The 10,447-nt window shown below is 32.8% G+C and overlaps 1 protein-coding gene across 4 annotated transcripts; it reads left to right on the top strand.

The window, feature by feature from the left end:
- The first annotated feature begins 3,219 nt into the window (after positions 1 to 3,219).
- LOC143257992 (uncharacterized) lies at positions 3,220 to 9,233 on the top strand. 4 transcript variants are annotated; one of them, XM_076517049.1, is made up of 4 exons: positions 3,220 to 3,386; positions 5,281 to 5,364; positions 5,943 to 5,984; positions 7,657 to 9,233. In XM_076517049.1, the coding sequence occupies exons 3-4, from the start codon at positions 5,978 to 5,980 to the stop codon at positions 8,733 to 8,735; spliced, it is 1,086 nt and encodes a 361-aa protein (XP_076373164.1). In that variant the 5' UTR covers positions 3,220 to 3,386; positions 5,281 to 5,364; positions 5,943 to 5,977; the 3' UTR covers positions 8,736 to 9,233. The 4 variants fall into 4 exon arrangements, with proteins under 4 accessions (XP_076373164.1, XP_076373170.1, XP_076373152.1 ...); XM_076517055.1 differs by having other exon boundaries at positions 5,276 to 5,364; XM_076517037.1 differs by lacking the exon at positions 5,281 to 5,364.
- Positions 9,234 to 10,447: the final 1,214 nt, after the last annotated feature.

Genomic DNA, 10,447 nt, shown 5'->3' with positions numbered 1-10,447 from the left:
TCAGAGTGTCCTTTGGGATTTTACTCCAAATGTTCCCAACACATTCTCACAAAGTTTTTTTTGGAAGTAACTTTTGACTTGTCAAGTTTTGATCTATCATCTCAAATCTGATCAATTGGGTTGAGATCAGGTCTCGGTGGGATCATTTGAATGACTCCAGCAGCTTCTTTCTTCGCTAAGTAATTTCGACATAAGTTGGATGAGTGTTTGGAATCATAATCTTCTTGTTCGTAGAATCCTTTACCAATAATATGCAAACCAATAAGTATATCATGACAGATCAGTATATGATGGTACTTGCGGTGATCCAGTATTCCAACTATTTTGTAAACATCTTCTGTCGCCCCAGCAGAAAAATAATCACATTGCCTCCACCATACTATGATTCATGATAGGTGGTATACATTAAGGTAAGTACATTTTACTCTTCTTTCGCCGGACGTAAAACCTGCACTTTTTTAACAAGATATTTCAAACTTCGATTCATTCGTCTATAACACACTTTTCCAATCATCAACAAACCAATTTTTATACTTTTTGGCAAATTTCAGTCTTTTGACAATATTTAGAGATCAAAGTAAAGTTGTTGTTTTTAACTGCTACACAACCAGATATTCCATTCTCGATTAGTCTTCTTTATACTGTGGATATGAATATCTTTCTGTCATTTGGTACATGGTTGTTTATCTCAGGCTTGATATCAGTAGCAGTCTTAACTGTCCCAAAAGTTACATAAACTAAGATACTTAACATCAGTATCACTGAGTTTAGATATTCTGTCTCTTACTTTACTATTTTCATATTTACCTGTCTTTGTCTCATGATTTAGGGTTTACTTGACAATGTTTGTCAGTGATTTGTCAGAGAGTCCAACCAGCATGACGTGAAGTTTGTGTGCGAACTCTTTTCTCTACTAAGAATTCCATACGTTTTTTGGGCCATGGCATGATAGCAAAGCTTAATATATAGTGTTAAACACTGTTTGTTTTTTGTAAAGCAAGGTTTGTTTGTGGACAGCTATTAAACTGATTTATTCTAGTAGCATATACCAGTATCATATACTATATCTTTGCTGGCTTCTTTCTATCCAGTTAAGACACTGTATGGATACCATGACAGTTATTTCAGACACTAAGTTTGTTCAGTATGTTCATTGAAGCAGAATCCTTATGACATGCCCTTGGTACAAGTATATGGGAATTCTAAAGAATAAGTGTTTTCAATCTTATTCATTCAGTTGTCGACGGGGATCAGTGAAACATTACCATAATGTAGAAATTTACATTCGTTAATGGAATGAAAATATTAACGCCATAAAATATTCTCTTGTTCTAAAACCTTTGCACAGTACTATATATATATGAACACAAACACCTTAGTAAAAAAAAAGATGCTAACAAACCAATATTATTAATAATAAAGATATAAATAATGAAACAACTTAAAAAGAAAAGATATTCTCAAGCTTTTAAAGTAAGATTCATGGTGTTTACATTTTTAAAAATAAAATAACTTTCAAATTTTGTTTGCTGATTATCACAAAAACAAAAGACTAAATTAATGCAATAGGAGGCCAGGCTTAGCTAAACGGGTTAAGGCGTTCGACTCGTAATCTAAGTGTCGCACCAAACATGCTTGCTCTTTTAGCCGTGGGGGCGTTATAATGTGACGGTCAATCCCACTATTAGTTGTTAAAAGAGTAGCCCAAGAGTTTGCGGTGGGTGGTGATGACAAGCTGTCTTCCCTCTAGTCTTACACTGCTAAATTAGGGGCGGCGGTAGTGTTTTTAGGATTTTTTTGTTTGGGTTTAGAAAGTTAGTTGCTGGCAGAACTTACACTGCTAAATTAGGGGCGGTAGTAGTGTTTTTATGATTTTTTTGTTTGTGTTTAAAAAGTTAGTTGCTGGCAGAAGAGGGTAAGAGGTATTTAATACAAAAGAAAGAGACTCGGAACTGTGTGATGTTATTTCAAATTAACACAAAGATATTCTCTGATTGGTGGTACTTAGTTTTGTTGAAGTTATGACTACCCCGCTCGTCCAAAAGGATGATTACATTTGTATCAGAAGGGTTACAATATACAGATAATCTTAAACGACTAAATACTGATATCTCATATGGAGGGAGAAGGGGTGTCGTGGGGATAGATCTTTCCCTTTGGGACTGCGCTTGCGTCATTTGTTTGAGAACTTGTAACTCTATAAATCAGGTTTCAATACCCATATGGGCATAGCGAGATAGTCCGTTATGTAGCTTTTTGCTTAGCAACAAAAAATCATAGAACAATAACTTCATAATTCTCTAAGCTGAGATGTACGTATGAAAAATAATGATTATTAATATTTTTATTTAAAAAATTGTATTTCCTATATCTATTAAAATTATATAACGCTTCTATCTATATATTTATGTGTTATTTTACATGCATTCAAACAAATAAATTTCTTCGTCAGAAATCTTAATTACCTAAAAAAGGAATTTGAATTTTCGAGTTAAAAGATACCTTATGTGCACGTACAATAAACATCTAGATCAGTTGTCGCCACATGAGCTTTTTCCAGCTATTTGAACCAATACTGCAAAGCAATATCATTTTTATAACATGCTCACAGCTGAAAGTAGGCTTAAAAATTATAAGCTTGTGTGTGTGTTTTTCTTACAACAAAGCCACATCGGGCTATCTGCTGAGTCCACCGAGGGGAATCGAACCCCTTATTTTAGAGTTGTAAGTCCGTAGACATACCGCTGCACTCCAGGGGGACAGATCAGGTTGTTTAGAAACTTATAAGAAAAAAGAAGCATGCCGAATAATTAGTTTCTACGTTACATTTCAGATTAATCTGGTTCTATTTTTAACATGAAAACTATTAGTAAAAATGAAAGTGTAGATCAACAAAGATATTACACATTAAGTAATTACGCGTATATCTGCAAACTTCTGATATATGTAATTTATCCTTGTGTCATTCTTTTTAGTACACAATCAAACTATTGCTCTTTATCATAGCTTTCTTTAAAAAGTTGATTTAAAAACAGATTATGGATCGTAGTTTCTTTAATATTTTTACTTCTCTTTTATTTAATATTTTTTATGTACACAATTAAAGAAGCTAAATATTCTGATCTGAATTTCTCGAATAATATAAACATCTCATTGAATGTTTTATATTGTCATTATTCTAAATAAAGAATAGGTTCGCCATCTCGCGGAAATACGACGCAATTGCAAGCTCGGAATGCTGTTTGTAGTCCGTAGGAATGTTAAACAGACAAAGCACGTAAAAAAAATTGTAACTTGTCGATATTTATTATTAATTTTAGTTATGGGATCAGCTCCAGAAGATATAAAGTATCCTCCGTCTTTCTTTTTTCCATCAGCCTTTCCAGGTATATTTATAACATTGAAACATTCTTCTCTTAAACGAAAACCATAAATTCACTCTTTATTTTTTTAAAAAATAATTTTGGTCAGTTAATTGAAGACGAAGTTCAAGTTTAGCAGAAAAAGTTAAACGAGTCCAAAGGCCAAAGTTGAAATATGTTTTAAAAGTGTAGGAATGTTTTTCTTTAGTTTCGAAGTGCAAGGAGCAGTACAAGTGTTAACACTAATGGAAAGATAGTTTAATTTTTTTTTAAGGAAAAAATTTTGATAATTTCCCTTCTTTCAGGGATTCGTCATTATATGACTTAAATTTTGAAGCTAAATACCATTGTTTTAGCCTCTTTAAACTTTTATATTGAATTATTTTAAATTGAATGATAATTCAGTTTAAAAATTACTGTTTTTTGGCTGATTAGTTTGATTTGTGAATTTCTTATTTCAATGGGTGTGCTACCATATACTTTAATTGAACATACCAACTTGTTGGTTTGTGGAAATACTGGTATTTGTGAAGATTAGAGCGTGTCAATGAGCTTGAGTAATTGATTTCCTATGATTAGAATCACATGGTCGTGGAAACTAACCATGATAGTCTGACTAGTGTTTCTGATTATACCAGCTATCACATCATCAAGTACAGCCATTATGAATTATAGTTATTATGTTTGTTTATGTTATCATAACTACTTTACATTGATTCAGCTTAATGTGTTATTGTAATGACATGTGTAAATAATAAAGTAATAGAAAATAGGGTTTATGATTATTACTATTCTCATTTATTCCTACCATCATGCCCCCCACTAATACAGCGGTATGTCTCTGGATTTACAACTCTAAAATCAGGGGTTTGATTCCCCTCGGTGAGCTCAGCAGGTAGCCCGATGTGGCTTTGCTCTAAGAAAACACACCTACCATCATACTAATTGAAATATTTCTGTGTATGTGTATTGTTAAGCATAAAGAAAAGAAATGGACAACCTTTACTGTGCCAAATAATGTTACATTTAGGAACAACTTGGGACTTATTGGTCCATCTCTGATGTTCCATTCTATAAACTAAATGAAAAGAATTTTTTAAAAATAAATACAAAATCTTAAAGTCGCTCCTCATAATTCCTATATTTTTCAAGCTTTTATCTTAAACTCACTTAAATTTACTGTCTCTACAACATCCATTCCAAAGTGCAACCACCCTGCTATAAAAATAACAGTTTTAACTGAAGATAACTCCTACCATGCCAAAATTCATACTTGTGTCCCTACTCCTAGTGTTCTCATTGTTAAATATGAAAATACTGATGTATTAACACTACTAACAATCTTAAACACTTCAATCAATTCCTCTCTACCTCTTCTTTTTCCAAGAGAAAACAATCTTGATGGTCATAATCTCTCCTCATATGACAACACCTCCATCCCAGGTACAATTCTGTTAACCCTCCTCTGAACCCTTTCCAACAATTCAGTGTCTTTCCAAAGGTAAGGAGCCTGAAACATAACACATATTCCAAATGTGGTTAAACCATTGTAACCTATACAATGAACTTATAACCTCTTTAGACTTGTCTTTAATATTTCTGTGGATACAACCTAAAATTCTATTTGTCTTACCAATAGCAACAGCACACTGCTTGGATGGCTTCAGATACTGATAAATCATTACACAAAGACCCTTTTCTTTTATGACTCTGTTAAGGTTATTACCATTCAAATTATGATAATCCACCTGTCATTTATTTACCCAACTCACTAGATGATCTAAATTTTTTTTTTATAAGTCAACAATATCCTCTTTACATCCAGCAACACCCAAGACCTTAGTATCATCTGTAAATGTAATTAATATATTGAATATTTCTTCATCTATGTCACTGATGTAAATCAAAACAAGTAAAGGTCCTAAGACTGAGCCCTGAGGTACACCACTTGTGATATTAATACAGTTTGACTGAACTCTGTTTTCTACAACATACAGAAAAGGTAGATTTTATACTGTGAATATTAATTTTGTTTGCCAAAGATACAATGGGAGATGTTACAAGGTTTCATGGAAAGTTTTATGTATGTTCTCTAATAATTTCTTATTCTGCTGTGAAAAATATTTATATTAACATGTTGGTAATCATGATCAAGTGCATTAGACAGTTTAATATACAGTTATACACCCAGCTTTTATATGACCAAGTTAATGACACTTAGTAATAGAATAAGTAGGCAGGACACAAACCTAGGATATTATTAAAGATCTTTAAATGTTTTTTTTTTTATTTTGTGTTGATATGATAAAATGTAAACAGTTTTCTGTTGTGTGTTAATTGTTTTTGCTTTAGAGGGTATATTTTAGTGTAAGAACTAAAGGTCACCTATTTCAGCATTTGTGTGGCCTGTTCTTGCTTCTAAAAATAATTGATAAAAAGGAAATTGTAACATTGAAGTCATTGTGAAGATGATAAAATAGATGTAGATACATCACCTCCCTAGCAAACAAATACACTCTTTTTGTTTTGTTTGTTTCTATGCCTTTTTTTTTCATTTGCATTTTTTCCTCCCACTTTAAGATATATCCTGCTTCCACCCGAGTTACAATGTAGCTATGACAGGTATGTATGTGTATATCTTACATAAGCAGTATTTGTTCTTTGGAGTTGTGGAAAAGTAGTTGTTGAAATTGTATTGGCTGAATTATGAATTAATAACAACTAACTAACCTTCTGTATGATGTACTGTTGGTTGAGTTACGAATTAATATACTGATACAACTAACTATCCTTCTGTATGATGTACTGTTGGTTGAGTTATGAATTAATATACTGATACAACTAACTATCCTTCTGTATGATGTACTGTTGGTTGAGTTAATTAATATACTGATACAACTAACTAACCTTCTGTATAATGTAGTGTTGGTTGAGTTATTAATTAATATACTGATACCACTGACTAACCTTCTGTATGATGTAGTGTTGGTTGAGTTATTAATTAATATACTGATACCACTGACTAACCTCCTGTATGATGTAGTGTTGGTTGAGTTATGAATTAATATACTGATACCACTAACTAACCTCCTGTATGATGTACTGTTGGTTGAGTTATTAATTAATATACTGATACAACTAACTATCCTTCTGTATGATGTACTGTTGGTTGAGTTATTAATATACTGATACAACTAACTATCCTTCTGTATGATGTACTGTTGGTTGAGTTATGAATTAATATATTGATATAGCTAACTATCCTTCTGTATGATGACTACATACATCATTCTGTATGAATTATGAATTAATATACTGTTATTACTGACTAATGTTTTATGTATCATTCCATTTGCTTTAATGCTTTTTTTGTTAATGACAAGTTATAATTATTGTTTTTTAAATGAATAATCTACAAATGTGGTCATTGAAATATTTGAATGTATATTATAAATACACTAGTGAAATCATAATTTGTTGTCACTTACCACAGAGATGTAGTGTTAAGTTAGTGTCTAAAACATAGTTGTACGTGTGTTTCAGAAGTTCTGTGAAGCCTTATTCATAAATAATTTAGAAAAGTAATAAATAAATGAGTTAATTTTATAAAACATTTCTAGTTGAAACGTTAATGCGAGAAAAACATACACTTTATTTTGATGTTTTGAATTTTAATGTAATTGAAAATATATTTAAAAATATGTTTTTAGAGTTAATACTTTTGTTGCAGAGATAAAGGTGTTTTTTTAAACACCTTGGGTAATGAAATCCTGAACTCAGTCAAAAATACGTCAACATTACAGTGGAGCAAGTCCAGGTTGTTTTACAGAAATCACCTTAAGGGTAGTTGTGATGAAATTAAGTTACATAGTTGACTTGCATCATGCATGTGTGACCCATACAATCATCTCCTTGTAACATGTACTTCTTATTTTGTTGAATTAAGAAAAAAAAAAGTTAATGCATTTAAACCTGTGTGAACATGGATGTCTGGGGCAATCCTACATATCTTACTTTACTTTCTCATTTTATTTATTCAGACTGTCAGAAAACCTTCTTTTTGTAATAGTTTTTGCAGTTTGAGTAGATCATATTTCTATCTATATGCTGAAGTCCATCAGATTATTGATTCACACACTTCAAGCTGTCCATAAATAATTCATGTCAAAGGCAGCCTAATCTGGTTAAAATTTTTCCATCTTGTAGTTTGTAAAAATATTAGATTTTGTATTGATTTATAGATATATCCCAAAATATATTCTGGCACAAAAATTTTTCTTGTTATAAATTGCAGGGTTTGATCCTCGGTCCTATCTTGCCAGTATTCCTAGTTCCTCAACAGAACCATCTACCTCTTCAGCAATATCTACACTTCAGCATCTTGAGGAAATTACAAAATCAGCAGCTACTACTGATGAAACTTGCACTAATGTAAAGAGCTTTGCTCAGTCTACCAAGACAGAGCCTGTGGACATAACTTGTAAAAGTCCAGTACCTACGCCATCCTTTGTCACTTCAAGTTCTCTCTATCATGGCTTAGGCTCACTGAAATTTACCTCATCTGGTATGACACTGCCATTAGCTGTCACTCCTCATCCAACAGAACAAGACCAGGAGAGAAAAGACAAATCAAATATTTGTGCTTCTTGTAATATATCCTTTCAGTCGGCATCGGAGCTTCAAACGCACCTTACTCAGCACAAGGGCCAAAGGAATGTCCCTTGCGAAGTTTGTGGGAAGTTGTTCGTATCAGCAGAACGTGTGCGTATCCACTTTCGTGCAGCACACGGAGAGAAAGTCTGCTCGTGCGAAACCTGTGGTAAGGGTTTCACTCGACAGAACAAGCTATTTGAACACATGAAAACGCACTTAGGAAACAAACGTTTTTTCTGTAACATTTGTAACAGAAGTTTCTCACAGAAGAACCACCTCACGCGACATTCCATGATCCACACTGGGGAACGGCCCTATCCTTGCGATTTCTGTGGTCGGGGATTCTATAGGAAAGACAAGCTAACTCGTCACAGGAGAATTCACACGGGTGAAAAACCGTACGTGTGTTTCACGTGCGGTAAAGCTTTTTATCGTAGGGATAAGCTTACTCGTCATTACAAAATGCACACTGGAGATAAGCCTTTCATGTGCCCTGTCTGTGGAAAGAGATTTGTCATGGAAGTGGATTTAAAGAAGCACAGCGGTTCGGTTCACCAGTTGCCAAACACGAGCAAGGCATCCTTTGACCAAGTGAGTGGAGGAAAACATTTGCTTCCACACTCTGATGAACCTCAACCATCCCAACAGCTACTGACTGGAGTTCAAAGTGAATCTTCCGTGCAACCTCAAGCGTTTCAGAACATCCCTCTTGCCAGGTAAAACGTTAAATATAACTCTCTTTCCTTAGTGTGAACCTCCTCAAACATTAGTAAGACATTAATTATGTAACCAAAAAAGAAACATTTGTCTTTATGTGGGCATTTTAAGAATACAAGTACTGTACAATGGTAAAGAAACCCAAGTACTTAAAAGATTATTTTAGTGAAATACTTGGTTCAGGATCATCCTGGAAATTCTAACTTGCCAAGAATACTTTTTGTTTTCTTTTAAAATGAACCTAATTATAAATTTTAGTTTAGTTCTTTGAGGTAATCAGTGTTATATACATTAATTGGGACACGTCTGTGAGAGGACGTTTTGATTCTTTTTTATACATACCTCTACAGTAACCATGTATTTTTTGAATATTTTTAATTTTTTTGCTGTATTTTATTATCTTGTGATGTGAATTCCATTGTCAAACAAAACATTGAAAAAATGTTTATATGTACTTGAATTCATGTACACATGTGGTATATAAACATGTCAAAATTTGAATGGTTTCATTATTATTAGCAATGTCTTTGGACAGACTTGTGAAGTAAAGTCTCATCGAAAAAAAAGGTCTTTAAATTAAAAATTGTGGTAATGAAGTATGACCTTTATTTCTGTTGAAGTGGAGGCTCACTGCTCAAATTAAACCCAAATATGGAATACCTGAAACCAAATATCACAAGTTGATAGGTGTACTAAACAGTCAGTTAAAATGATGAGTGACTGAAAGTAAAGTTTGTACACAGAAACAGATTAAATGTAAATACCTTATATTTGTTGGAAATGAAGATACTTTTAGTTAATGGGTGAGCACATCTGACTTTAGAAATTTATGTGGACTTAGAACCAACTCTAAAAACTGGATTACAAACCACTGTCTGTTACTTTACATTTAAAGCAGGAGTACATTGTGAAACCTGCTCTTGCTAGCTGTCTTATTTCACTGGTTCTAAATGATCATTCTTATAATGTATTTTTATGTTTTATTTACTTAAAAACATAATTTTTCATAGAGCTCTGACACAAAATGTTTACACCATATCAGGCTGGCAAATTGCTGGTACCATAAAGATTTTAATACATACTTCAGAATAAATATTAATAGATTCTTAATCTGGAGTATAAATATATCCACGATACATTTCAGTCATGTACACTAAATGTTCTGAGTACATGTGAATAACTTGATGTTTTTGTGACCCTGTTTGACATTCTTGGTATAATGTGACTAAATATTAAAACCGGGAATTGTGAGATTCTAGATTTAGCTTTTATGTATATATAGTGATTTGTAGGACAATTAGTACATGGGTCACATAGAGTTGCACTACAGTACAGTTGAATTAGCAATGTATTCTCAAGACAGTTGGTATGGGTATTAAAATAAAACACACCTGAAGAAGACCTAAGAAGGTCAAAACATTTTTCTATACTTCAAGTTTTAACACCCATACCAGTTGTCTTGAGAATACATTTTTATTTCAAGTGGGTTTCTTGTCATCATTAGTTGTACTATCACTGTGGTTAGAAATACTGTGTCCAGGTTGTGTTTGTTAAAGATAATAAAATAGATGCTAAGTCTGTTTGCATTGCATGTTTTCAGCATTGAAGTTGTAATAATATCTACTGTGCAGGGTTTCTTTACCTGTATATGGCAGTTTAATCTACATATTTCTTACATAAAATTATAGACGGACAGTTTGAGGCCAGAACTATCA

This window comes from Tachypleus tridentatus, chromosome 1 (genome assembly GCF_004210375.1).
Source record: "Tachypleus tridentatus isolate NWPU-2018 chromosome 1, ASM421037v1, whole genome shotgun sequence".
In the NCBI taxonomy this organism is placed as follows: domain Eukaryota; kingdom Metazoa; phylum Arthropoda; class Merostomata; order Xiphosura; family Limulidae; genus Tachypleus; species Tachypleus tridentatus.
This window is presented reverse-complemented; position numbering and strand designations above follow the sequence as displayed.

What these genes read in the sequence shown, in the direction of transcription:
- LOC143257992 (XM_076517037.1), top strand. Translation starts at nt 3,236, where the DNA reads ATGCTGTTTGTAGTCCGTAGGAATGTTAAACAGACAAAGCACGTAAAA. An exon ending in TTTTCCATCAGCCTTTCCAG is followed by an intron (nt 3,387 to 5,942) that starts GTATATTTATAA and finishes TCCCACTTTAAG; the next exon opens with ATATATCCTGCTTCCACCCG. An exon ending in TTACAATGTAGCTATGACAG is followed by an intron (nt 5,985 to 7,656) that starts GTATGTATGTGT and finishes TATAAATTGCAG; the next exon opens with GGTTTGATCCTCGGTCCTAT.